The sequence below is a fragment of the Gavia stellata genome, chromosome 28 (assembly GCF_030936135.1).
Source record: "Gavia stellata isolate bGavSte3 chromosome 28, bGavSte3.hap2, whole genome shotgun sequence".
Classification (NCBI taxonomy): domain Eukaryota; kingdom Metazoa; phylum Chordata; class Aves; order Gaviiformes; family Gaviidae; genus Gavia; species Gavia stellata.
Window position 1 is genome coordinate 472466 of NC_082621.1, and position 27453 is coordinate 499918.

Below are 27453 nucleotides of genomic sequence, written 5' to 3' on the forward strand. Positions count from 1 at the left end.
CCCTGTGCCCGACCCCCTGGACGCTTCCGTGCAGCCCCGGCGGCTGCGGGTCCGGGCTGCCCTTACCCCGCTGGAGCAGAGGAAGCAGCAGGCAGCAGAGGAGCCGCACCCCGAGGAGCATCCTCCCACCGCCGGCCCTGCTGCGGCCGGGCTGGGGCTGCGCCCGGGGATTTATCCCGGTCCCCCGCCCGTCCCAGCGCTGCCCGCCTGCTCCCGAGCCAATGCCTGGGAAGGTCGGGGGGACGCCGGGCTCCCGCCCCGCCTGACTCAGCGAGGCTCTGAAGGCATCAGCTGCGGGCCCGGGCGGGATGCGGGGCTGCGGGCACGGGCCGGCCCTGCTCGTCCCTCGCGGTCACCCCGGCGAGGCCGCCCGCTCTCCGCTCCCCCCCGCCGGGAAGGGGCGCCCCGGACCGCCCGGTGGCGCGGAGCCGCCGCCCCGGGGCAGCCCGCAGCCCCCGTCCGGCGGGGCCGGGGCAGCCGGCGCTCCGCACCGCGGCGTGCGGCGGGACCGGAGCGGAAGAACGGGGCCCTCGCCGGGGCAGGACCCCGCAGCCCCTGCTCCCCGCCGCCGCGGCCCCCGGGGCAGGAAGGCCGCCGCCAACAGCCGCTTCCCGCTCGGCGCCGCCGCAGGAAGCCTGGGGCCCGCCCGGCCGCGGGGCCCGGCCCCGCCGTCGTCCCGCAGCGATGCGGCAGCCGCGGCCCCCGGGGCGCCGGGCCCGTCCCTGCCCGCTCTGCGGCCCCGGCGGCGGCGGACGGAAGGGCCGCGGCCGCCGGAGCGGGGTCCGCCGGGGTGCCTCGTCGGGGAGCGCGGCACCACCGGCCCGGGCTCCCCCCGGGTCCGGAGGGCGGCAGAGGCGGGGCGGGGACGGGCGCTGCCCCACCAAGCGCTTCCCGCGGGACCGGGCCGGGCTCGCAGCAGGGTCGGGGAGAGCCCACGGGGAGACGGGGCCGGGCGCACCCGAGCGTGGGCGGGCACCGGGGCGGGCTGGGCACCGGGCTCGGAGCCTCCGGGCTCGGCCCGTTCCCCGCAGCAGGTGGGGGGTTCTCTGAAACGGGCCCGCCCCGCGGGGCTCCGCCCGGGTCCTGCCTGTCCGGGTCCGGGCCCAGAGCGCCCCGACGCCCGCACTCCCCGCCCCGCTAGGGGAGCCCTGGGCGCAACCGGCCCGACCGGTACCGGCGGCGGCGGCGCGAGAGCGGGGCGGGGCCGCAGCGCGGGGGCGGGGTTGCTGCGCGGGGGCGGGGCCGCGGCGCGGGGGCGGGGTCTGGGGCTGGTCCGGGGCGTGGCCGCAACGCGGGGGCGGGGTCTGGGGCGGGACCGAAGCGCGGGAGCGGGGCCGCGGCGCGGGGGCGGGGTCTGGGGCGGGACCGAAGCGCGGAGGCGGGTCTGGGGCGGGGTCGCGGCGCGGGGGCGGGGCCGCGGCGCGGGGGCGGGGTCTGGGGCGGGACCGAAGCGCGGAGGCGGGTCTGGGGCGGGGCCGCGGCGCGGGGGCGGGGTCTGGGGCGGGGGCGCGGCGCGGGGTCGCGGGGCGGGGCGGGGCCGCAGCGCAGGGGCGGGGCCGTCGCGGGGCGGGGCCGGGCGCGGCGCAGGCGCGGCTGCGGAGGGGCGCGCGGCCTCCCCCCGGCACCATGGCCGAGGAGTGAGTGCGGACCGGGGGCGGGGCCCGGGCCGGCGGCGCGGGGGGGCCGGGGGGCCCTGGGGGCAGCCCGGGGTCTGGGGTAGTCCTCGGGGGGCAGCGGGGTCCCCGTGGAACCGGCCGGGGCCTGGCGGGGCTGCGGCCGCCGGGGCAGTGGCCGCGCCGGGCGGCGGGGCCGGGTCCCGCGCCCCCGCTCCAGCGGCGCCGGCCGGCCTTGGCCCGCTCCGGTGCGTGCCACCGGCGCGGCCGGGCCGCGGGCCCCGGCGCGGGCCCGTGCTCGGCGCTGCCGCCGCAGCAGCCGCGCGGCCCCGCGGGGAGGCGCTCGGGCCCGGCCGGAGTGGCGGGGGGGCGGGCGGGGGGGCGGGCGGGGGCCCCACTGCCGTGGCGGTCCCGGGCCGGGCTCGCAGCGCAGCCCGGGGCGCCGCGGGGCCGGGCGGCGGGAGCAGCGCTTGGCGCGGGGGCCGAGCCAGGCCGCGGGGTGCCCCGCGCCCCGTTCCCAGCCCGGCCGGGGGTCCGGGACTCGCCGCTGCCCCCGCGGCTCTCCCCGTGTCCCGGGGGAGGGCGGGGAATCCAGCGAACGCCCCCGGAGCCGCTCGGGGGTGCCGCGAGGCGCCCGGGCCGCGGTCCGTCCCGCTGCCGCGGGCGGGCGGAAGGCTCTGCCCGCGGCGGGGTCGCGGCGGCTCGGCGGCAGGGGCGGCCGCATCCCCTCAGCCCGTTTCGGCCCCCGCTGCGGCCGGCGTCCGCGAGCTCCCCGGGCTTTTCGGTGCACTTCGTGCGGGGGCTGTGCCGTACCTACAAGTGCAGATTTACGCAGTTGTTTTTTCCTAGTTAAAGTCTGTGATGCAGTTAAAATCCACAGGGATTTTTTTTTTTCTGATAGCACTTGTTTACAGGATTCAGCTCTCCATTATTTAATATTTATTCTTTCTGTATTTTTATAGAAAAATGGAAATTGCCACTCCTCCAACATCAAAGTGTATTATATACTGGAAAAGAAAAGTCAAGTCTGAATATATGCGTCTCCGGCAGCTCAAGAGGTTTCAGGCGAACATGGGAGCTAAGGTAAAGACCTAACGGTGGTAGCTGTAGCTGAAAGGGTATCTCCTAAGTGCTTCGCTTTAGCTTATAGTGTTTGAGCAGCTGTCAGATGGGTGCTCATCCTGCAAATTGCAAAGCTATATTTCAGTTGCAAACTGGATCAGTTGGAAGAGATACTAATTCTCCTCATGCTCCATCATTAGCCTTGAGCTGTGCAGTCAGTGCCTGTTGTACAGTCAGAGAGTCCGTTGGTTGGGTGCTCGCATAACTGCAGTAAGAGGACTCATTTCCACTCGTTCTTTAAAGTATCTCCCTGCTTGAACCCTCTTGGTGCCAGTGGATTTCAGATGACTTACTCTGATGTTGCCCTCCTTGGCAGGGAGGATTTTAGAAGAGGTCGGCTGGGATCAGGAGTTATCAAAGGCTACTGGCTGTTGGGTAGATTTTCAGCATGGTTTTGTACCAGTGCTGAGTTTAATTAGAACTCCTTCTAATGAGTATCATCAATTTCAGTGCTCTGCCTTGCATACATTTTGATACTTGAAACAAAATCTTAGGAGGGGTTTTAGTGTTCTCAACATGATTTCTTAAACTTTGAGTTTTGCTGTCTCTCATTTCAGGCTCTGTTTGTTGCCAACTTTGCGAAGGTTCATGAAAAGACTCAAATTCTGAATGAAGACTGGAAGAAGCTTCGAGTCCAACCGGTGCAATTGATGAAGCCAGTCAGCGGGCACCCGTTCCTAAAACAGGTATGGAGAGGAAAAGGGGCACGGCAGCAGCAAGGGTGCACTAGAACCAGGGCTTTGCAGGGAGCTGTGAGGATACAGGATCATTTTTTGTGTGCGCTGTCCTATGTCAGCGTCAGGCCGTGCCTCACACTCTTCTGGGGTGCAGAAACAGGCAAAAAAAAAACAACCCAAAAGCTTTTGCTGTGAAGGAGTCCCAAAGAGTGAACGCGGGGCTTCACTGTGTTTGTCCTGAAGTCTGATTTCCCTCTGTCTGTCACCACCTCCCAGGGGTGGTTTCCTCACTGCCCTTCTCTTTACTTGTATTCCAGTGTACTGTTGAGAGCATTTTCCCGGGATTTCCAAGCCAGACGCTGTACATGAGGACCCTGAACACAGTGGCGCTGGTGCCCATTATGTACTCCTGGTCGCCTCTTCAGCAGAATTTCATGGTATGTAAGAAGGCTCTGGGGCGCAAGGTCTTGGTGCGATTAGTGTGTAATTGTTGCGTGGTTATGGAGTGATTATGCCTTGTTCAGCCCACTGGTTTCAAGCGATGTCCACTCAAGAGATGACTGAAAGTATTGCTTTAGTTGCTTGTTTTGTTGAATCCTGTAAAACAGCCTTGTATCCATGCTGTCTTACCCAGCTAGTCTCTCCTTTACATCTGACTCCTTGATAGGGCCACTGTTATTTCACAGGATTCAAGGAGTAAATAGGGGTTTTTTGTGGGTTTTTTTTTCCCCTTAAGATTTTTCTTCCCTTTTAAGTTAAAGAGTTTTATTTCTTAGGCAGGTCCTTTCCTTTGTGACTGGATTACCCTGCTGGTCTCATTGTAAGGATGCTACCGAGGATTAGTTCCTCTATCATAGCAGTGAGGGGAGTGATTGAAACACAGATTTTGGTGTGACTATTTGCTAAACAAACAGGTGGTCTGTGGCTAGCCTGGCTCTTTGCCTGGTGTGGGTGTGTTCCCGCAACCTGCAGGGCTCTCTGAAGGCTGCGGTAGCAGACTGGGGGAGTAGTGTGACACCAGCGACTGTAATGCAAAGAGTCAGCCGGTGGTGCCATGGCAATGAAGGTCCAATGTCCTTGCTCCTGTGGTTAACACGAGAATGCTCCTCAGCTTTGGCTGTGTTCCTCCGGGGAGTGAGTTACCGGTTTGCCTTTCACTGTTCCGGTTCTACTCTGCCTTGAATACAATCTCTCTGACACTTTTTGGCTGTTTATTATTCTTGGCAATGTGTGCATTTCTGAGATTCTGTAAGCCTTGGAGGCACGGCTCTTCTTTTTTAAAGCAAATTGCAATTTCAGGGGTCAGAGTTATGCTGCTGGCATGGGATAACAATGAAATGTCAGTGATGAGACATCTGAAACTCCAGCCGGGGAGGCTGAACCTTTGCTTTGCACTGTGTTGTGTGCTGGTCTGAATGGACAGGAGCAGCCTCAGGCACACAGCCTGGCTGGGAATCAGCAAGCACTGGTTTTCTGAATTGTATCTGATCTCTTTCCAGGTGGAGGATGAAACTGTTCTGTGCAATATCCCTTACATGGGAGATGAGGTGAAGGAAGAAGATGAAACTTTCATTGAAGAACTTATTAATAACTATGACGGGAAGGTTCATGGAGAGGAAGGTAACCTGGGAGCAGTCAGCAATGTCCATTCAGTTTCTTGCAAATAACACATCAAAGTAGTTACGAAGTCAAAAGGTGGCAGCAGTAACCACCTTTTCTGTGGGAGCTCTTAGACCAGAAAAACAGGAACATGCCTGCTGTTCTAGTTTGCAAAGACACAGTCCTGCCTTTTGATATCCTGCTCCGTTCTAGGCCTGGGGTGCTCTGGAGCCGATGCTCTTGTTCATGGGGGTTCGCAGGCGTGCTCTGGGGTGCTGAAAAATGCGCTAGAGGTTAGGAGGAGCTCAGCAACCTTGTTTTGCTTGTGACCTTAGCGAAGACTTTAATCAATCTTTCCAGAAATGGAAAAGCCAGTGTGTTTCCCTACAGTGCTGCCTACCCCATCATAAAACTCTGCCTGGAGGGAGGAAAACAGTAGAAAACTCTGTTATGGCTTGTCCTCAGATTGCTAGAAATGATACACCCCTCTTACATGTCTAGTATTAAAATACCACCTATCCCTACAAAATTGAGAGAAAGGTTCTAGTTGCTAACGATGTCGTGTGGCTGGCTTGTGATTTACCACCACGAGGAGCGTGAAAGATGATGGCACTCCCACAAACTGGCTGACATCTCTGTGTTTCAGAAATGATTTCAGGGTCAGTCCTCATCAGCGATGCTGTGTTCCTGGAGTTAGTGAATGCCCTGAATCAGTACTCGGATGAGGAAGAGGAAGGACACAATGATTCTGAGGTTAAACAAGAGGATGGGAAAGAAGAGCTGCCAGTCACAAGGAAAAGAAAGCGAATTGCAGCGGAAGGTGGGTTTGGCCACAGAAATCGGGGCTGTGTTGGTCATGTTTCCATCATGCCCTGCCTGAGTAGCTGGCCACTGCTCTCCTGCCATGACTCTTAATTATTAACGCGTCACTAAGGGCAGTAACCAGCTTGGCAAGTTCTGGTACAGTAGTCAAAAGCAGAAGGGAAATCAGTTGTTCTTATTGTCCCCTGTGGATAAGATAAGAAATCATCAGCTTAAAGTGTGGCGAGGAAGAATTTAGATGAGTCATCTGGAAAAAATATTTCATGGTAAGATTAGCAAAGCAGTAGGGTATTATCTGAGGAGGCTGTGGGATCTCTGCTCTTGGAGGTTTTAAAGTGCTGGTCTGGCAAGCACCTGTCAGTAAGTTTGTGCGCAGATCTCATTCTGCTGTAGGCCAGGGAGATGAACCTTTTCAAATCCCTTCCAGACCCATTTTCCATGTATTAGTGTTCTTCTTCCCTCTCCTGTGCCACCTGGAGTTCTTGTTGCATAGAGGAAGCTCTGGTTTGAGGGAGTTTCTTGTGTCCTGTATGACCTTAGGAATGCTGAGTGGTAGTTTCGTCTTTGTCTTTGGTTTATAGTGATACGGGTAGCACAAATACCAGGACCTTTCGTAGATGTAGAAAAGCATTGTCTGCAAATTCTGTCTTGGTAAAAATAAATAGTAATAGACCTTAAGATATCATTGGTACTTCCATCAACACATTATGCTACTCTGAAAGTGGCAGAGTGTACTGCATCTGGAAATGCCTTAGCCTAGTTGCAGGACAAAGGGTTTATCCATTGTATATGGGATTGCATTTCTGTCTCTTAAAATACAATCTTGAACACCTACTGGAATCACTTTCTGTGGAAGAAGGAAAGACACGTTCACATCCAGCTTAACTGAGGGATTGTCTCTCTTCTTTTTCTTAGGTAACAAGAAGTGTTCAAAGAAGCGGTTTCCAAATGACATGATATTCACTGCTATTTCTTCTATGTTTCCTGAATATGGCTTCCCAGATGATATGAAAGAGAGGTAGAAGATCTCTACTTAAGTTGTCTGTTACCTGTCTTAGCAACAATTGAAATCTGTAGCTCAGAAAGCAGCACTGTGCTCCAACCAGAAAGTAGAGCTCAGTTGGCTGCAGGCACCATGAGCAGAATGGTTCTTGAGCGTTAGAAACTTTAGTTTAGCCTCAAGGTATCTGGGCCAGAGTCCTACTGGCCCAGATAGTAATGTAGTCATGTAAAATGTCCCAAATTAGGAAAGCATGCACATCTGTGGGTGTTACTGTTTGTCACATAGGTACCGGGAGCTCACGGAAGTGTCGGACCCAAACGTGCTGCCACCACAGTGCACTCCCAACATAGATGGGCCGTGCGCGAAGTCAGTCCAGCGGGAGCAGTCCCTGCACTCCTTCCACACCCTCTTCTGCCGCCGCTGCTTCAAATACGACTGTTTTCTGCATCGTAAGTGCAGTCTCGGCCGGACGCTTCCCTAGAGCCCTTTTCTCCTCATTTTTCCTCAGTGCTTCATACCTCTGTACACCTTGCTTAGTGTCTGTGCTGCTGTCTGTAGAGGGTGGTGCCTCCCCGGAGTTTGCAGTGGAGCCTTAGGAGCTGACAGGTGCCCAGAAGCCTTTTGTAAAGACGGCTCCACTCATTTCCTCAAACGGATGGTAAACCGACCTGCGTGGCCGTCCCCTCTTTCTCACCATTGTTCAGCACGCTGCGTTCCAGCCTCCTGGCAGTTTGTGCCAGAAATACTGCCGCAACTAGACTTTACCCTTGCTTTGCAGAAGCTCATCAGGGAAAGGCATGAATGTTTCACTTCCAATGTCTGGACATGCCCCTGTGTTTTGTTGCCTCACTGGAACTTACAGCTTCATCTTAGTCATGTTCCTGCGGTTTGTTCTGCCAAAGCCTTTTGGATACTGGTTAGCTGTTGGACCTGCTGTTTCCCAGGTCTAAGGGCTTCTTTGGAAAGTGACAGGACTCTTTCCAGTGAATTATTTATTAAAAGATATAATATTAAGATCATGTGGTCTTTTTTTTTCAGTCTGAAAGCAGATCTTTTTCCTATGGCCTCTCCTTCCCAAGTGTTCCCCCAGTGGTGCTGAGTCCCTGTCATGGGTTGGAGCAGGGCTGGCCAGGAGGTCCTGCTGCCTCTTTCCCCACTGCTGGGAGAGTTGCTCGGGCACTCTTGCTAACTGCCTCAGGCTCCCACTTACCTTTGTTGAGTTCGTGCTGCCCCTGTCCCTTGCAGCATGGGGGGAGACCCTTGGAGGATGCTAATAGTAAAGATAACTATTATTTTTTCAGCTTTTCATGCTACTCCTAATGTGTACAAACGAAAGAATAGAGAGACCAAGATCGAGCCAGATCCTTGTGGAGCAGACTGTTTCCTTTGGCTGGTATGTTTCTGCATTGCTGCTTTTGAAACAACGAGAGAAGTGGCCTGGCCAGCCCTGCTCTGCAGAACTCTGTGGGTCCTTTTTACAACTTGGATCTTTTTTCAGAATTAGTTCTGATCCTCATTGGATTCAGGGGAGCGTGAATCCAAATACAGACCTTACCAGATGTGTATTTTAGCAAATCTTCAATGAAGACTAATTTCATAGCTAGCAGATGGGAAATTGTGGTGACAAATGATTTCTCTGGAGTCAGTGAAGCATTTGAAAAATGAAGTCTGGGTTAAAAATGCTGGGGAAGGAATCTAGCATATGTGGGGAAGTCTCAAACTACTTTAAAAATGATCTTCCAGAAATAAAGCCTAGCTGTGTTACTGGGGATGAGAGCTGCAGATCGGATGAGCTGGCTGCAGGGAGGTGGATGTGCTTTGTGGTGTTGGAGCTGGTCAGCTGGCGCAGATACGGGGTGTCCTGGGGAGCTGCGGGGCTGGAGCAGAGGAAGCGGCCAGGAGAATTTCATTGCCAGGGCAAGAGGCAGGGGAGCGGACTGGAGGGACAGGGCCAGGGAGCCTCTGCCGACTGGGCAGCGGTGCTGAAGGAAGCAAAGCAGGAATGTGCAGTGCGGGCAGCTGGCAGGGCCTTGGCACTCGCTGAAGTGACCACGCATGGCGGGTCTTCCACCTTCTCTTGGTGGCGGCAGGGCTTGTCCCAGGGCCTGTGGAAAAGCCTTTTTGTGTTCCCTGGTCATCTGCCACCCGCCTTGTCTTCTGCTCTGGTTGCAGGAAGGAGCCAAGGAGTTTGCTGCGCTGCACAACCCCAGGTCCAAGTGCTCAGGCCGTCGCCGCCGGAGGCACCACGTGGTGGGTGCTTCTTGCTCAAACGCCCCGGCTTCCGCCATTGCTGAGGCAAGGGAGGGCGACAGCGACCGAGACACGGGCAACGAGTGGGCCTCTAGCTCCTCGGGTATGATGCCACCCCAGAGACACCCCTCTCCCCTCTGGCAGTATGAGCGGCACCTCGCAGCTGGGGCTCTCCCTGTCTTGCCTTTGCGTCCCGCACAGGGGTGTGGAGTTCAGAGTTAGCAAACAGAGTCGATGTTTACAGCTGGGCTTAAACAAACATGAGGGACACCAGGGCCTGCCCTTGCTGCTGCAGGATTCGTTGTCCTCTCCCAGGAAGGAGGAATGTTGCCAGGCAAAGCGGCAGCTTTGCTGGGGCCTGCAAAGCCAAGAGCCCTCAGCTCCGAGCATCTTGCTTGGCTGTGTGTGAGGAAAGTGTTCCCGGCAGGGCAGTGCCCAGGCAGCGCCGATCTGCGTGCTTGTCCCTGCTGCAGCACAGAGCAGTGGCCAGGGAGCTGTTGAGTAGGGGCTTGTCCATAGACCTGCCAGGGCAGGCGCTTCCTCAGTGCCGCAGACGAGCACTGAGCTGCTCCTGCCGTGGTGGGAGAAGTGGTGGTGGCCAGGGCAGAGTGAGCTCCCGGGGGGGCAGAGCACTCCTGTACGTCTGGGTCCCATCTCGGGTGGGAGAGAGAATGGCTTCCTCGTCCTCGGGCCTCTTCGGTGCTGCTGCCCTAGTCAGGGGACTCCGTCCTAGGAGTCCCTGGAAGCGGAAGGTGGCATGCTGGCTCTGGTGCTGCCTTGCTGCGAGGGGGCCAATGCCACCATCCCAACTGGTGCTGGGCTGCCGGACTAGAGGCCGGAGCGTGCAGCAGGGAGCGTGGTGCAGCCTGCTGGGAGGTGTAGGGGCTGGGGTGAGGCAAGGTGTCGGGCACTTCGGGGAGACTGCTGCCCTTGGGAGCTGTGACTGCAAGTGTGTGTTCTTCCATGTTGTGTTTGGCCTAACATCTGCCTTTCCTGCCAGAGGCAAATTCCCGCTGCCAGACCCCCACCAAGCAGAAGCTGAGCCCGGCCACCTCCCAGCTGTTTGCGGTGGAGACGCCGCAGGAGCCTGTCGAGTGGACGGGAGCCGAGGAGTCACTCTTCCGCGTCTTCCACGGGACCTACTTCAACAACTTCTGCTCGATTGCCAGGCTGCTGGGAACAAAGACGTGCAAGCAGGTGGGTGCCTGGAGAGGGCAGACACTGCAGCGCCTGGCCCAGCGGCAGGAGGGAGGCCTTGGCCGCTGCTTGCCTGTTGCTTTTTCTTCTCTGCCACAAACCGCCTCAAGGAATGTGTTGCATCAACACTTTGTGGAGTTCAGTGTTGTTATTTTGCAGTACTGCTGCTGTTTGCAGAATGAGCCCCATGCATACCCGGTGCTCTTAGTTTCCTCCAGAGTGCCTTGTCTGAGGCCAGGCATGCTGGCAGGGCGGGCGCTCTTGTTTCCCAGGCAGGAGAAGCCATGACAGCTGTGGTCGGTGAAAATGGGGGCAGAACTGCCCGCTTACTGGTCCAGGGATGCGACCCCCGTTGTGTGTGCTTGCTTATACTCTCTGTATTTATGCTTTAGATAAAAACAACTTGAGTACACTAAACTTTATTCTTCTTTTTGCTTCTGTTCTTTGCTAGGTCTTTCAGTTTGCAGTGAAAGAATCACTTATAACAAAACTGCCAACAAATGAATTAATGAATCCATCCCAGAAGAAGAAAAGGAAGCACAGGCAAGTGTTGGACAAGCTTGTTTTGTTCTTAAAATGCAACCAGATCCACTGCTTTTTGTGCCAGAGCATTCCTGGTAATCCCCATCTGGCTCCCATCTGCACACACATCCTGCTGTCACACAGGGCTGCTGGTGCTGCTGGCTGGGCGCTGGCCCCTGGCCTCTCTCCCCCGTGCTGCTGCCCTGGCTGGGAGGGTCTGCAGCTCTGCGGCCCCAGACTCAGTGCTGGAGGAGATAGGAGCACAGTGCCTGGCTGTAGTGCTGCACTGCTGCAGAAGGGCCGTACCGCTGTCCTAACAGCAGCCTTAGCCTCAGCTCCCTGAGTTACAACCTACCTTTTGTGTGCTGATCCCAGATCCCTATTCTGGCTCTAGCATTTGCCTTAAATAACTAATGCTGTAGCTGTGTTGTTCTCATCTTTCTTCATTTTACGGCCCCCCAAATGTTATTAATGCATGAAGCTGCCAGACAGCCTCGCTGGAATTGGCTGTCTCCTGCTGCCGTGCTGACTGGCGGTGCCGAGCAGTCGTGGCCGGCTCTTTCTGACGGAGGCTCGCACATCCCCTCAGACCCTCTCTGCTTCTCTTCCAGGCTGTGGGCTGCGCACTGCAGGAAGATTCAGCTGAAGAAAGGTAGCGTTTGCTGTGGCTGCATCACGCGAGGTTTGCAAGGCCGCTTACCCGCGGGACCGAGTTCTCCAGCTCTGGCTCGCACGGCTGGACGGCCGTGTCCTGCTCTCAAGCCCTGCAGCTACAGCAGCGCAGAGGGGGAGCGGCTCCCCCCAGCCGGGCTCCTTGGGGTGCCATGGGCCAGCCCTGCTGCAGCTGTGTGGTGGCAATCGCCGCCGTGCCAGTGCTCTTGCTGAGGCAGTACATGCGGTGCGGTCTTGCTCCAGCTGGAGGGGAGGCTGAGGTTTGGCGTGCAGCCCCACTGTAAAATGGGCTGTTCAGGGTAGAGCAGACATGCGCCATGTGTCGGTAATCCCAGCCATGTGTCTGCGGGAGCTGTGTGCTGGGTGCTGCTGGGGTCCCTGCCCTCTGCAGGCAAACGGGGAGCTTGCACCTTCCCTGCTCCAGAGCCCTGGGCATGCTGCTTTCAAATGTTTCTGCAATGTGCAGCTTCTAATGCGGGCTTTTTTCCTCTTGTTCTAGATAATTCACCTACCCAGGTGTACAACTACCAGCCCTGTGACCACCCTGAGCACCCCTGTGACAGCTCCTGCCCTTGCATCATGACTCAGAATTTCTGTGAGAAGTTCTGCCAGTGCAACCCTGACTGTAAGGAGAAACCCAGGACTATCAGACAGGAAAGCAGCCAGCTCTCCTGACACAGACCAGAGGGGGGGTGCAGAGCTGGGACTTGCTGGAGGCCTGCTTTATCCCTGCATTCACTGCTCTGTCCATCTGCAGCAGTTAGATTAGCAGTCTGCTGCAGTCCAAGGGGAAGCTGTTCCATGCTGCCCCATGACTCTCAGCAGCTGAGATACACGCTCTTGTTAGAGAACACTTGTCCGCGTGTCTGTATCCAGCATCAACAACCTGTGGGTGATGCTGCTGGTTCCCTCAGAGCAGGATGTGTGGCCAGCAGTTAGGGTGGGAGGTGGGTCACTGCTCTGCCATGGTAATTTTTCCTCTCTGGGCTTCCATTCCCAGCTCTGCAATGGAGATAACCACACTTGCCCACAATGGTGGGGCTTCTGAGGGTGGATTTGTTAAGGGTTATGACACAGCTTGGGGCTGGAAGGACTACAGGGGGACAGGGAGCCAACTCAGGCTCCAAGAGTTTCTGTACTGATCTGTTATGTTTATATTATCCGAGTTGTTTATTTTCAAACTGCACATAGTTAGTTCCAAGAGCCAGATCAGCATCTCCAGCCACGGAGATGGGAAGGACCCTGTGCGTGGTCTGTGCTCTACTAGGTGTGAGCGCTGCTTAAAGCTCCCGTGCACACAGAGTGTTTCTGTGATTGCTTCCAGCTCCTGGGTGCCCAGGCTGCCTCCCGTTCACCTTGTCTTGTGTTCTTAGTGAGCGCTGTTCTGGTGACTTCGGGGAGTATGAAGGTGGTCTGGGGGCTTCTGTCTCTGCTGCCCAGAGCAGAGTGGGTGTAGAGCTCTTTATTAGCACAAAGGCACCTTCCTCATGTTAGCAGGGTGGTGGGCAGGCAGCATGGCCCCTGCTCGCAGACAGGCTTAGTACCGTACCTGCCCAGTGCCTGCCAGGGTGAGGCCTGGCTCGGCAGGAGCTTCTGTGTTCCTGCGGAGCTGAAAAACCTCATGGTGCAAAACCACGGGCTGTGTTGCTGCAGGTCAGAACCGCTTCCCAGGCTGCCGCTGTAAAACCCAGTGCAACACCAAGCAGTGCCCATGCTACCTGGCCGTGCGGGAGTGCGATCCGGACCTCTGCCTGACCTGTGGGGCTTCAGAGCACTGGGACTGCAAGGTGGTCTCCTGCAAGAACTGCAGCATCCAGCGAGGTCTCAAAAAGGTATTGACAGCAGCATGGCTCTGGAGTGCTGCCAGGGGCCTGCTTTGGGGTGGAGCTGATAAACAGAGCTCCTGCTGTGTGGGAGAGGGCGTGTGAGCCACCCACAGCTGTCTGAGTGAGGAGGCCTGGAAGAGAAGCTGCTCTGGCCCAGGCTTCTGTAGCACTTAATCTGGAGTGTAGATTACGGATGTGAAAATCAGGAGATGGGAGTTACATGAGGAAGGGTGAGAGCAAGGCTGTGTAAAGTGTGACTCCAGGGAAAGGTTAGGTCTTGAATTCTGCTGGTCAGGGCAAGGAACTGCAGGTAAAAAAGACCAAAATTCAGAGAAAGATGCAAATTAGTGGGTGTCAAGTAATGTGCAGCTCCAGCCTAATGGTGCTATGACCTGTAAGTGTGTAGGGAGCTGTATGTTACCTTAAACCAGGGGATGCTGGATAGACACTGGCTCCCTTTTGCTCCTCAGTGTTACTTGACCGCGTGATGTTGGGACTCCGAGCATGGCAGCCAGCACAGCACGGCTGTTCTTGGGCGCTACCCTAACCCCGGCATGTGCAATTGTGCCGGGAGGTGGAGAGCTCTTCACTGTTGCTTTCTGGCCTGCCTGATGCACGGGGCGTGATCTCTGTGTCCTGGGAGGTGGTGGGCATGCTGACCGTAACCGTTTCCTTTTCACCTTGGCTCCAGCATTTGTTGCTGGCACCATCGGATGTCGCTGGCTGGGGGACTTTCATCAAGGAATCTGTGCAGAAGAATGAGTTCATCTCTGAGTACTGTGGTGAGGTCAGTGCTTCTGCCTGTGCTGGGGCTGCTGTGCTGTGCGCTCGGGAGGCTGCATTTAGTGGAAGTGCTTCCTTTGGCTGCTGGTCCAGCGGGGACGGCGTGCCTTCCCCAGCTCAGCTGTGGCCATGGGCTCACTCTGGCCAGGTTTAGAGATTGAATCTTGCACCATTTTGGGACCCATCTCAGTACCTCTAGGCCCTCCACCGTGGAGGAGCGTGTTGTGCATGTGCTGCTCCCTGGGAGCCAGCTCTTGTCTCTGTTCCCTCCCTGGGAGCCCCGGCAAGCTCTTGCCCATGGGGTGGGAGGGCAGGAGGGTGTTTCCAGGATGTAGGAGAGCACCGCTCCTCCAAGCAGTGATCCTTGCTGTGCCCTCAGGCACTGAGTCTCTCAAGGCTTTCTCCTTCTCCAGCTTATTTCACAGGATGAGGCTGACCGGCGAGGGAAGGTCTATGACAAGTACATGTCCAGCTTCCTCTTCAACCTCAACAACGGTAACTCGCCTGGGGCTTCGAGGGGTGTAGGAGACTTGGGCTTCCTGGCAGGGGACTGGTGGCTGGGCGGGCAGTCTCAGCCCATCTGTCACCTGAGCAGCAAGCCTGTCTTTACACTACAGTTTTCTTTTTTTTTTTTTTTTCTTAATAGATTTTGTTGTTGATGCTACCCGCAAAGGAAATAAAATCCGCTTCGCCAATCACTCGGTGAACCCCAATTGCTATGCCAAAGGTGAGATATCCCTGCCCAGTCAGATCTCATTGGGGGAAGGTTCTCTGGGGTCCTGCTCAGCTCCGGGATCAGGGTCCCAAGTCGCCCTGAGCCTGTGGGAGCAGCAGAACTTCAAAGACCTGGACAAAATTCTCCTCCTCTCTGCAGCAAATCCCATCCCTGCTGGTGAGGGCCCCGCTCAGCTCTGCGGTGGCCCTGGCCTCGCAAGGAGAGATCGCCCCTAGAGAGCTGCTGAGAGCTCCCTGGGGAGTGCCCCGTTCCTGCTAGGCAGGAGCTTGGGTTCTGTGGCCCCCAGGGGCCAGCAGCTGGCCAGGCAGGGCAAAAGTGCTGCGGGGCCTCCTGGCCTGAGCTGGAGCTGCACATCTCTGATGTAGTCTCTCTGGTTGCAGTTGTGATGGTGAACGGAGACCACCGGATAGGGATCTTTGCCAAGAGGGCCATCCAGGCGGGAGAGGAGCTTTTCTTTGATTACAGGTACCTTGGGGAGCGACCGGCTGGGGACTGGGGTGCAGGGTTGACCCTGCTTTCTGTGCACACGTTTCTGAGGAGCGTAGGAGGTCATTACAGCAGCCATGATTTTCCTGTCTTGTAGGTACAGCCAGGCAGATGCCCTGAAGTATGTCGGCATAGAGAGGGAGACGGATATCATCTAGGCTCTGTGTGGGGCAGTCCCCAGCACACCTTGCTGCTGCACCTTGTAAGCAATGCCATGTTTGCTTCACGCTGACATGACTGCTGCTGTTCCTGTTGCTGTGTGTGTCACAAGTGCTACTTTCCATCCGGACGCCCAGACAGAGACTTGGGGCAGGAGTGTGAGCGGCTGCTGCCGGGGTGACAGCTTTGCCAGCCCTGGGCTGGGGCAGGCTCTGGAGCCTTGCTCTGCAGGTGGTCTCCCTGGCTGGAGGGAGCCCGTGGACCAAGGCAGCTGGCGCTTGAAGAAAAGCTGTGGTGCAGGAGGAGGGACAGCTGTGAATTCTCAGTCTCTTTCCATTTTCTGCCAGCTGCTGGAAGAACAAGTGAGGTACCGCCTGCACCAAGACCCGGGGCACAGCAAGTGGGGCAGAGGGGCTGGTGCTCCCCTCCAGCCCTGTCACCTGGGATAAGCTCTGGTCTCAGGTGCTACCTCTTGCTGCCTGTTTTGTCCTGTTGACAAGGACAGTGACAGGGTTTGAAGCCACAGAGATGTGGCTGCAGTGGTCCCCAGGCTCCAAGCTGCTGTTGCTGAGGCTCCGTTTCCCCTCCGCCCCAGCTGGCTGAGAGACAGAGACTGCCTAGCCATGGCTGGCGTGGCATAATGCTTGGGGATGGGGAGAGCAGCACTATGCAAAAAATCACTTTGGGTAGGAACGCCACTGAGCTGGTTAGAGACAATGTTACGGGGGTGCTGCTGCAAGCACAAGAGGAGTCTAGAAGCAGCAGGAACCTGTGACCTGAGGAAGCCCTTCCAGCCTGCGGCGTTTTCTCGTGGCTGTGGGGTGGCTGGTTGGCTCCTGCCCGTCCCTGGCTGCTCTGCTGTGTGCTGGGGCTGGCACGTGAAGACTTCTGCCAGGCAGCTTTGGGGCTGTGGGGGGGGACTCCCACTGACCGGCTGGGGCTGCACCCAGAGCAGGAGAGAGGCCTCGGCCACCCACCGCTGCAGGCAGGTGCTTCCTGACCACACAATACCAGAGCTGGTTCCTCTACCCTCCTCTGTCAGGACAGTCCGTTCCGGAGTGGCACGGGCTCTGTGGGAGGTGTCGGGGACTTCAGGAGCCAGCAGAGAGGGTCCCCTTGGGGCAAGATCCTTTTGTTGCACAGGACTTGTCTAATGTTGCTGTGCTGAGGTTTGAACAGGACGCAGCAGACCTGCCACTGCCTGCAGTGACCCGGGGAAGGCTCCTCAGAAACCTGCCTAGGGCTTTCTGACATTCTGGTCCTGGCCCTGGGGATAAAGGGGAAATGTTCTCTGGCAGAGTGAGGTTTGGCATTAGCACCCCATGCAAAAAGAAGAAGAAAAAAGCACTTTAAACTAATCCATCTCAGCCAGCAGCTGGGCCCCGTGTGCTGCTCTGGGGGTGGAGGGACCACAGATGTCCCAGATGGCTGTCGTCCCTCAGCAGCACCTTTGCAGGGACATTGCTCCGGGCCTGGGATGGGGCAGTCCTGATGGGGGGCTCTTCCTTGAGCATGGCCTGGGGTGACCTGAAGGATGGGGCTGTCCCCTAGGAGCCACGTACGCTGTCAGCCGATTGCCCGGCCTGATGCTGGGTGCTGGAGGGTCCTCTGCAGGGCATCCAGCACTGGGCTCCTGGGATGCTGCAAGGAGCCCGGCTGAGCCCTGATGTGGCACCAAGGGGGCTGGAGCCCCTCACCCCCTTTAGGGGGGCAGTGTTTGTCTGGGGGCACCGCACAGAGGTGAGCAGCGTGGGGACCCTTGCCCTGCTCCTTGGGGAACTGTGGGGCTGCCAAGGTGCAGCCCTGTCCCAGCCGTGTGGGCCACGAACGCAGAGAGGTGCTGGCTCTGTCCTGGGAGCCAAGCCCTCCCTGGCACAGCCCTGTGCCATCCCTTTCCCAGCCTCCCTCTGTGACAGGTGAGGCTGTCCATCTGTCCTTCCTGCTGTCCGTGATGCCCTCCTGGGGCTCAGAGGGGTTTGGGTCTGTCTGGAGCTGTGCTTGCACCCTGGCGCCTGCCTGAGCCCCGCTCCCCATCACCTCTGTCCTCCCGGCTCGCCCCAACCCTGCTCTCAGCTCAGCATCCTCCGCCACTTTGGCCATATCTGCACTATGCCAGGCTTGTCTGTGGTTTGTTGACAGTGAATAATAATGCACTTTAAAAATAATGTGGCTTGTAGCCTTTGTCATAATAAAGTGGTAGCAAACATCCTCCCACAGCTTGCTGGCCTCTGTTACCCTAGGGAGCAGCTGGCAGCAGCATGTTCCTTGCCTGTCCTCTGCCTGCTGTGGGCTCAGCCCGGCTGCCCCCTCCGTGGCAGCCAGCACCCTGGAGCCCAGCGGGGCTCGCGAGCGGTCTGGTGCCACCGGCTGCCCAAATCGGCACCAGTTCAGGGCTGGGAAATGGCAGAGGTGCGCAGTGGGGAGAGCAGGACATAGTTGTGTGTGTACGAGCATAGCAGCAGGCTAGCTGCATCCAGCTCTGGCTCTCTACGTCCTGCATCCTGCTCCTGGAGTGGGAAGTGCTGTTGTCCGTGCCAATCCCTTTCCCCAGGTGCAGGCTGAGCTGTAGCGGGGGGAGCAGAGCTGCTGGCCCTGCACGCCTAGGCTGCTGAAGCAAAGGCTGGGGAGTGTCAAACGCCATCATTCTGCCTTTATTTGAGTATCTTCACATCTCATTCAACAAAACAGGTTTTTTAAAAATAAAGTGCCCGGTGGAGCTAGGCCTTTGGGTAGATAAATGCATTTCTGTAACGTCATCTTACCACAATACAGCGAGTGAACAGGAGCTTTCCCTGGGCTGGAGGTAATCGGCAGGACCGGCACTTTGTACAGAGGAATAGCAAACTACAGACCACGTACCATGACACGCGGAACGTAACACCCGACAGGAGCTTCCATTTGGTTTTTTATACAAACTGATAGAATAAAAAAATCAGAGTGTAGTAGAATATCCAGCAACAAAAATGGTAGAAAGGATCCGTACCTGATCGTATGAAAGCAGCATTTCAGCAAAGTGCAGTGGCGTCATGCGCGGCAGCGGCAGCCGTTGCCCGCATGGGCAGGGGTATTGCTCGGCGCGCCCCGGGCTGTGCCCAAGGCTGGGCGTTGCGTGGCTTCCTTCATGGCTCTGGCTAAGCGAGCAAAGCAGCAGGTAATCTACGCGTGGGCGTCATTAATGGGGCGGTGGCAGCCAGGCACCCCCGGCACACTCCCCTGCGAAAGGGAGGGGGGGCTGCCTGGCCCCAGGGCTCCCCGCCGGAGACAGGGCAGGATTTGGCAGCTGGTAGGAGGCAGTAGCCTGCCTCTGGCGTGGGGGCTGCTGGCGTGCCCGGGGCGAGCAGGGCTGGGGCTTGGCAGGTCGCAGCCACGCTCCGGGGCCGAGTTGTCGGCAGCTGCAGGGAGAAGCTGGCACGTCGGTGTGGTCCAGTCTGCTCCGGAGGCGGGAGTTGGCAGTTCAGGTGTGCTCGGCCCTTTGGTCCCGCGACGCTCGCTCGTTCCCGGGCAGCTCCCAGGACTGCGGGGGCTGCAAGCCCGTCCCACCCCCCGGCCCCACTAGTCCCCTTTTGCCTCCTCCAGGATCTGGGGCAGGTTCTGGTCTTTGCGCGCTGACAGCGGTTTGGCAGCGCTGCCGTAGTCCTGGATGGCCTTGGGCTCATTGGTGTGGTAGGAGCCCTTGTAGCGGTGGTAGTAGAAGTAGAGCAGCACCAGCAGCCCCCCAAGCAGCAGGAGCAGGAAGGTCACAACTGTGGAGAGGGGTGGCAATGAGGGGCTGGGGAGGGGCCGGGGGGGCGCAGAGCCAGGGCAGAGGTGGGGGGGACACTGGACAGGCACTTCACTTACGTCCGATGATGATTCCAATCCAGCCATCGTCATGCACGTGGGGGAACTCTGCAGAAACAGAGCGGGTGGCTGAGACTGGGCTGCAGTGTGGTCTTATGCTGGAGCATCCCCTCCGCAGCTGATGCTTGCCGGGGGGCTCCCTCCCCACGGGGGTCCCACCACAGCACCTACCTGTGCCCATGTACCAGGGGTCCATCTCGGGAGGGATGAGGATGGTGGTGAGGGGCAGCATGGAGGCACAGCTCGACTCCACCAGCTCCCCCCGGATGCTGTAGGGCCGCACAACGCTGGTGGGGCGGAAGATGGCTTTGAGGGGGACTAGGCTGTTAAACTTGACCCCCGAGAGGCAGCCTGAGAAGCCGGGCGTGTTGTAGCGCTGGATCTCAGGATCAATCACGCCGGTCTCTGAAGGGGCATAGAAGGAGAAGGCTCATCCCCTGTGGAGGGCAAGGACCGTGCTGGGCAGAGGAGACCCTGGAGATCCCAGCATGGGAGGGGGCAGCTGAGGGGAGGACCCAGCTCACCCATCACGCGCCCCAGGTACAGGTTTTTGGGTGAATCCAGCTTGCTGTCCACGAACAGGGAGAACTGCTGCTCCATGACAGGGAGGTAGTCCACCTGGGAGGCAGACACCCGGCATCAGCACCCACTGAGCCTCCTCTGCCTCCTGCCACCCTGCCCGTGCCCCCTCCCAGCCTGACCCCCAGCCCCAGAGCACCCCAGGCCCTGGCAGGGAGGATGCCCTGGCCCTGTACCTGGGTGTACAGCGTGCGGTGCAGGCGGGTGATGTTGACACGGTGGGGCCTCCCGTCCGTCACCGGCTTGGTGGTGAGGGCAAAGACGTAGGGGCTGGTGCCCAGCTGGTAGCGCAGCTGCAGGCTCCCTGCGGGCAGAGCGGGGCCTTCAGCGGTGCCTGGGCTCTCGGTGGGCGAGTCCACCCCCTCCATAGGGCTGGTGACTCGCATCAGGGTGGAGGAGGGTCCTGTGTGGCCCCAGTGCCTGGGGAGGTCCCCACAGGCTCTGAGTGAGCCCCAGGGCAGGGAGCCCTGCCCTCACCATCATCCTTGATGAGCACGGCCATGTAGTCCTTGACGAAGGAGCTGACGTAGAGCAGCACGGCGGGCGCTGAGGTGGTGCTGAAGCTGAAGCTGACCTCCTCGCTGGTGAGGTTGTAGCCGGGCAGGGGCTGCCAGGGGCTGCTGACGATACTGGCGAACTCGCGGGCCGCGTACAGAGACATCGGTAGGATGTTGTACCGCACCCAGGTGCCCTCCTCAAAGTACCCACCGATATCTGCGGGGGAACCCAGAGGGTGATGGGAGCACCCGCTCTTCTCCCCCATCCCGGTCCCAGGGAGGGCCCCCACCCTCGGTTCAGGCAGGCTCAGCCACTCACCGTGGTTGCAGAAGGGCCCATCAAAGGCGGAGACACTGCAGTTGCAGCTGTAGTGGCTGTAGCGCTCGACGCAGAGCCCACTGTTCTGGCAGGGCACTGGTGGGTCCTGGCAGTGGCCAGTGCAGTTGACCCGCACACCCTCCGTCTCATTGGCCTTGCCCTCCAGGTTGAGCGTCACCCCGTTCATCCGCAGCGCCCGCAGGCACCCCAGGAACGGGCGCATCTTGTGCTCTGCCGCACCTGCAGCGGGGCCGAGACTCAGCGCCCTGCGGCACACGGGGACCTAGGGACGTGGGGACACGGCCGGGGGCTCTCACCAACGTAGAGGGGCCTGTCAAAGTCCAGGCGGACGAAGCTCTGCGGGGGGGCCGGCCGCACCACCCAGGGCAGCTTGTCCACCCGCAGCCGTGCCAGTTTGACATTGAGCTCAGCCTTCACCTGGTGCCACTCGTCGTCATTCCAGGGCACTGCTGATCGCACTGTCAGGTTCTCGTCCCCATTCCCGATGTCATAGGCAAACACCACGTCCCTGGTGGCTGCAGGGACACGGTGTCAGGAGGTGCCCCCGGCCCCGCCGCCACACCACGGATACCCCTGCACCCCCCACCCGCCCGTACTGTTGAGCTCGACGCGAATGTAGTTTCGGGAGCCAGGGTTCTCCAGGAAGACACCAGACAGGGCGGTAGTCTTGAAGTAGAAGGAGATGTCAAGGCTGTGGTTGGCCTGGAAGGTGGGGAAGAGCAGGGCTGCGCCCCTGTTGAAGGAGACAGTGTTCCAGGTGTTGCCTGCGGGGAGCAGGAGGGGCAGTGAGGGATAGGCATGGACCCCCTGCGGGCACAGGACCCCACGGGCATGGGACCTCCGTGGGCATGGGCCCTTTGCAGGCAGGGGACCCTCCACGGGTCCGACGGTCACTCACGGTCTCCATAGCACCGCAGGGGCCCCAGCAGGAACTGGGCTTCGGAGCCGGAGCGGTTCGTGTCTCCAACCACAACCTGGGTGACGGGCAGGTGGTCCACGAAGGTCAGCAGACCCTTGTCCGTCCTCCTGCAAATGACGCATGTGTCGGAGGGGCTGTGAGGGGCTTCTGCCCCTCCGCCAGCCTGCACCCCTGCTGAACCCTCGCCTGAACCCCCCACAGTCTGTGCCCCCTTGTGCCCACAGCCCCCATCCCGCAGCCCCGCTGGCTCACCACAGCGCGTGGTCAGCATCGCAGTTGCAGAAGTACTTGGGGTCAGCGCAGTTCTTGTCCAGCCCACAGGCGCAGCGCTGGATGCCCGGTCGCGACCCCCCCCAGTAGTAATGCCGCTCGTTGTGTCGGCCCATCCAGAAGCTGAAGGGCAGCCCGGCTGCGGGCACAGGGGAGGGTGAGGACATGGTCCCACAGTACGGCCCAACGGCACAGCCCCAGAGCACAGCCCCGCGGCACAGCCCTGCTCCCCCCGGCGCTCACAGGGGGTGTTGAGCAGGCGGGAGCTGTAGCAGTGGAGCTCGATGCGCTGCTCGCAGTACTCGGAGGCATTTGCCAGTGCTGAAACCTCGGCCCAGGATGCGTTCCAGTACTCCACGGGCCCCAGGTAGGGCTGGTCCACGCTGGAGCCCGTCACACGTGTGGCATAGTGGCGGTTGTGCCGGATGATGGTCCATGCTCGGTCCTCTGTGGAGGCAGGGGGGCTGTTAGGAACCTCCCCCTGGGACACCCCTGCTCCCTCCATCCTGCTCTGGCCCCGATACACAGGCAGGGGCTGGTCCCCGGCGGCACCGGGCAGAGGGACCCCCATGCCCTGCTACCACCCCCACCTCGGATATCACAGTACACCGTGAAGGGCTTGAGTGGCCCGCTGCCGTCCGGGTCGATGGTGTAGTTCCCCGAGGTTTTCCCGCTGACCCGGTAAGCATCGCAGGACTCCTTGTAAAGGGCTGCAAGAGGGAAATGGGGCTGGGGTGAATGCAAGACAGGTGCTGGGTAGCGGGAGGAGCTGCAGGTGCCCATCCTGCCCCCTGACCCACAAGGCCCCAGGCTCACATTTGTGGCAGGTCTCCCCCTTGTACCCCGTCAGGTCGCAGATGCACATGAAGTCGTCCCAGGACTGGACGCACCGGCCGTCGTGCTCGCACAGGTTGGGGGTGCACCTGAGGGCGCAGAGGGCTCCTGTCCTGGCACCGGCGCAGCCCTCCGGTCCCCCCCCCCGACTCCCAGCCAGTACCACTGTCACGATCGTACCTGTCCGTGATGCCGCAGACATTGAAGAGCACGTTGAAGTACTGCCCCAGCCGGTGCTGCACCAGCAGCTCCACGTCCACGGGCTGCATGTCCACGTTCAGCATCTGCAGGCAGCCGTGGAAGGCTGTCTGGTTCGACCGGCAGCCAGTGACCGAGGCCGGCTTGGGGCAGCCTGCAAGGCAGAGCAGGGTGAGCGGCCCCCGGGCACCCATAGCCCCTGGCCCCCACCCCGTTGCCCACCTCCAAAGAAGTACTGGCTGCCAGTGCGGAGCTGGAAGGGGTGCGCCACCCGAAACTCGGCACCGTCGTCATCATCGATGGTCACCACAGCCGAGCCGTCCCGTGCCACCAGCTGCACCGAGTGCCAGAAGCCATCGTTCAGGCGGTGCCCTGCACAGGGAGAGGAGGGTGCATGGGGAGGCACTGCTGCCAGACCCGCCCCTGGCCCCGCACTGGCTCCCCAGCCCACCTGCGGCAAACTCCAGCTTCTTCTTGCCGGGCTGGGCAATGGAGACATTGACCTGCCCCTCGCTCAGCACCACCTCGAGGGATCCCAGGCGGTCAGCGAAGCTGGTGTAGAGCAGGAGCCCAGCGGTGTCCCAGGAGCGGAAGCGGAAGCTGACGGCCAGACGGTTCCTCCGCGGGATCCCTGGCACCCGCACGTAGTTGTTGATGCCGGCGAAGGTGATGGGGGTGTTCAGCTGGTCCTGGCAGTAGTGGCCCACGCTGCCCTGGGGACAACCATGGGAGGCGGTGAGGAAGGGGATGCTCCTGTGGCAGGGAGGCCCCCCATCCCCACAGCCCCGGCCCCCATGGCTCCCGCTCGATCCGGTTGCCTGGCAGTGCTGGGCGGATGCCCCAGGCCAGGGACGACCTCGCGCAGTCGATGCGACACCGCTCAGCTGAGCACAGCTGCAGCCTGGCCTCATGTCACCCCACAGCAGGGTGGGGAACCTGGCCCCGGGAAAGGGGTCACCCCACGGCGAGGCTGAGGACCTGGCCCTCCTCTGGGAAAAAGGTCCCCTGATGGCAGGGACGGGAACCCCAGGGAAGGAGCCACCCCCTAGGGCTGGACCTCAAAGCGGATGTTGGGTCTCCGATGCCGGGCCAGGTCAGCGATGTTGACCCCGTTGAAGATGATGTTCTCCACGCAGCCCCGGAAGTTTTGCCGGTAGGTGAGGTGCTGCTTGTCCTGGTCAATCACCCCCCCAAAGAAGAGCTGGGAGGCAGAGGGAGGGGGTCAGCCCCTCACTGGGGGATGCCACGGGTCAGCATCCCGGCAGCTCCCCACCCGCCACACCCACCTCAGTGTCGAGGTCGAGCTGGTCAAAGGTGCCGTGGCAGCGGAAGCGCTTGACCTCCCCGTCCAGCGTCAGGTTGACATGGTGGCCATAGCGCTCGATGTGCAGCGAGTGCCAGTGCTGGTCATCCAGGAGGCTGCCCACCGCCACCGTCGTGTGGCCCTCGCTGGTGTGCAGTGGGCTGCTGCCTGGGGAGGGGCAGCCTCAGCCGGCGGCCCCCCAGCCCCGCGCCCTCCCCGCCCCATGGCCCCGGCTCACCTAAGCTGAGGTGCAGGAAGAGCTGGGCCTGCTTGAGCTCCACCGTGATGTAGTCACCCTGCGCGCCCTCCCCGTGCATCAGCACCCCGTCCTGCTCCAGTGTCTTGAAGTTGAAGGAGATGTCATCCTCGAAGGTGCTGATCCTCTTGGCCCGGAAACGGTAGGAGATGGCATCGTCCCCGTCGAAGTAGAGCACGTGGGACCCTGGGGAGAGCAGAGCAGCCCCAACCGCGTCACTGCCCGCAGCAGCAGGCACCCTGGCACAGGGAACACTCCTCTCTGCTATGGTTTGTAACAGAGCTAATGACTGCAGACTGCTTGGACACCATCCCTTTTGGGAATGGGTTTTCTGGGCATGCCGGAGCCAGGAGCTGGCACCCTGCCACATGGGTGGCTGGGCCAGGGTCCCACCCCACGCAGGGCTGCCGGAGCCCCTGGGCCAGGTACTCACGGTAGGGGCAGCCGTAGAGGCCCAGGCGCAGCCCAATCTTCCCACGTGGGTTCCAGGCGACTGGGATGATGCGGACGTAGCGCGCAAGGATGGGGTAGTGCAGGTCATGCCGTACCACCCCGCTCTCGTTCACATTCCCGAAGAATGTCTGGGGATGAAGGGCTGCCATCAGCACCTCGCTTCGGGCTGGGAGTCTCCGCTCCCGCCAGGGGACCCCCAACCACAGGGAACCGGGGGCACCCCCTACCCAGTTGCTGCCCTGCTGGAAGAAGGGTTTCCAGCTGGTGGGGTGGTCTCCGTAGAGCACGATGTAGCGCGTCAGCCAGTCGTAGGTGTTGAAGGTCCCCTGCGTGGCCACCGCGTTGATCCGGTGCTTTTGCATCAGGTCGATCTGGAGCCAGGGCTGCTTGTCCCGGGGGTCGGGGGACCAGCCGCTGGTGCCTGTGGGGTGAGTGGCTCAGCCGGCCCCATGGTCCAGCACCCAGTGGCTCCTGGGTGAGTAGGGGGGCTGCTTGCTCAGCCCCACTGTAGCACCCGACTGCAGGTGGGAGCTGGAGGGCTGCAGGGCTCTCCCCCACCTCCAGGGGATGCTGAGGGCTTTGCTGTGGGCACCCGAGGACCCTTCCGCCCCACACGAGGCAAGACCTTGCTGGGGGCACCCTCTGCCCACGAACCCCCCCATCTGTACCCTGGTTCCGCGGGGGGGACTCACTGTGCAGCCGGGCAAAGCTGGCCGAGTAGAAGATGTTGTATCTGGAAGAAGCACCGATGGACGAGGAGTAGAGGGGGGCGACGAGCTCATCATAGCAGGGTCCTGCGGGGACAGTGGGGCGGGGGCCGGGCTCGGGGTGCTGAACTGGGCGGTATCCCCGCGGCAGCCCCCCCGGCCCGGCCCTGCGGCCCCGCGGGCTCTGCAGGACCTGGGGACCCTGCGAACCCTGAGGGACGCTGCGGACCCCGCGGTCCCTGTGGACTCTGGGGACCCTGTGGACCCTGAGGGACCCCGCGGACCCTGCGGACTCTGGGGACCCTGCGAGCTCCGCGGGCCGGCGGCGCGGCGGGTCCAGCGCCCGCTCTCCCCTCCCACTGCAGCGGAGCTGACACACCTCTGCGGGCCCCGGCGCCCGCACCAGCCGCCTCTGCACTGACGCGGGCGCCGGGACCCCCCCCCCGCCCCGCCCCGCCCCGCCCCGCCGGGGCAGGGTCCCGCGTGGGAGGCCGGGGGGACCCCGTGCCAACCCCCGCGGCATCTGCAGGGGAGGCTCCGAGGTCCCGAGCCCCTCGCAGGGCCCCCCCCAACCGGGTCGGACGGAGCCCGGGGAGCCCCAGGAGCGTTTGCTGCACCCCCGGCTTTCACTGCAGGGCCGAGGGCAGCTGCGCTGCGCCCATGCTGCATCGCCCCCGGCCCGCATCATCCCCTGCCTCCATCCCCCCCCGCCTCCATCCCCCGCAGCCAGCGGGTCCCCGGGCCACCCCGGCCCTGGGGGAGGGGGCCAAGGGCCCCGGCTCAGAGGGGTCGCAGAGAGCCGCTCGGTGAGGCCTTGCCGGTCCCCGTCCCCGTGCCCGGGCAGCCGCCCCCCAGCCCCTCCCTCCCCGGGGAGCGGGACCCGCCCGGTGCAGCCCCGCGGCGGGGCCGGGCCGGGGCGGTGGCGCTGGCCGAGGTGCTGGCGGAGCCCGGGACGGGTCCTGCGGGGCTGCCCCCACCGCGGGGGTGCCCGGACACGGGGCCGGGCCAGGCCGGGGGTGCCGGGGCCCGAGCCCCCTCCCCGGTACGGACGTGGGGCCGCGCCGGGCGCGGGGATGCGGCGCAGCGGGGCGGATGCCCGGGGCACCCCTGGGCACCCCCGGGCATCCCCGCGCATCCCGGAGCCCCCGGAGGCTCCGGGCGGGTGCGGTGCCGCCGGCGGGGGGGGCTGCGGCGGGGCGGCCCCGGGCAGGGCGCGGGGGGGCGCCCGGACGCCCGTGTCCGGCGGTGACCTTGGGGACGGCGCGGACCGGGGCGCCGGGGGGTGCCGGGGGACGCCCGGGGGAGAACGGGGCATGCCCGGCAGAACGGGGGGGCCGGGGGCGGCTCGGGGGGCCGGGGCGGCGCGGGGGTGCGGGGCCGGGGCGGCGGGTACGGTCCCGCAGTGCGGAGCGGCCGCTCCCGGGGCTGCGGCCCCACTTACGTGCGAGGCAGCCGGGGCCGGGGCGCAGGAGGCCGGCACAGGTGGCGAGCAGGAGCCCGAGGAGGCGGCGAGCGCTCATGCTGGAGCGCCCCGAGCGCCCTCGGCGCCGCCGCTCCCGGTGCTGCAGCCGCGCGGCGGAGCGGGGCCGGCGGCTCCGCCCACGGGGCGGGGGGGCGGCCCCGGGGAGGGGGCGCGGGGGCCGGGCTGGGCGCAGCGCAGAGCCCCGGCCCCCCCCGCCTCCCCGCTGCCGCGCCCCTGAGGGGTGCTCCCGCCGGGCCCCCCAGTTCCCCCGGTCCTCGGCGGCGGGTGCAGTGCGGGGTTACAGCTGCCCCGGGCTGCAGCCGGACCA

At 61.3% G+C, this 27453-nt stretch overlaps 2 protein-coding genes across 2 annotated transcripts; one reads left to right on the top strand and one right to left on the bottom strand.

Annotated features, from left to right (window-relative positions):
- Window positions 1-1618: 1618 nt before the first annotated feature.
- Window positions 1619-15644, top strand: EZH1 (enhancer of zeste 1 polycomb repressive complex 2 subunit). The gene is made up of 20 exons (XM_059830528.1): window positions 1619-1637; window positions 2576-2696; window positions 3293-3421; window positions 3730-3849; window positions 4912-5032; window positions 5658-5831; window positions 6749-6851; window positions 7122-7285; window positions 8138-8229; window positions 9009-9189; window positions 10087-10283; window positions 10735-10826; window positions 11417-11457; window positions 11977-12102; window positions 13131-13309; window positions 13995-14090; window positions 14500-14581; window positions 14733-14813; window positions 15203-15287; window positions 15406-15644. Exons 1-20 carry the CDS (start codon window positions 1627-1629, stop codon window positions 15464-15466), a joined length of 2256 nt encoding a protein of 751 aa, XP_059686511.1. The 5' UTR covers window positions 1619-1626; the 3' UTR covers window positions 15467-15644.
- A 3375-nt stretch (window positions 15645-19019) lies between these two features.
- Window positions 19020-27183, bottom strand: CNTNAP1 (contactin associated protein 1). Its single transcript, XM_059830524.1, has 24 exons — window positions 27105-27183; window positions 25649-25750; window positions 25184-25377; window positions 24937-25084; window positions 24486-24689; window positions 24231-24415; window positions 24002-24145; window positions 23396-23657; window positions 23167-23316; window positions 22927-23098; window positions 22729-22835; window positions 22503-22622; window positions 22156-22359; window positions 21895-22051; window positions 21622-21749; window positions 21320-21487; window positions 21020-21238; window positions 20703-20942; window positions 20364-20600; window positions 20063-20190; window positions 19832-19925; window positions 19479-19712; window positions 19308-19355; window positions 19020-19210 (listed from the first exon to the last, which is right to left on the bottom strand). The coding sequence occupies exons 1-24, from the start codon at window positions 27181-27183 to the stop codon at window positions 19020-19022; spliced, it is 3915 nt and encodes a 1304-aa protein (XP_059686507.1).
- Window positions 27184-27453: the final 270 nt, after the last annotated feature.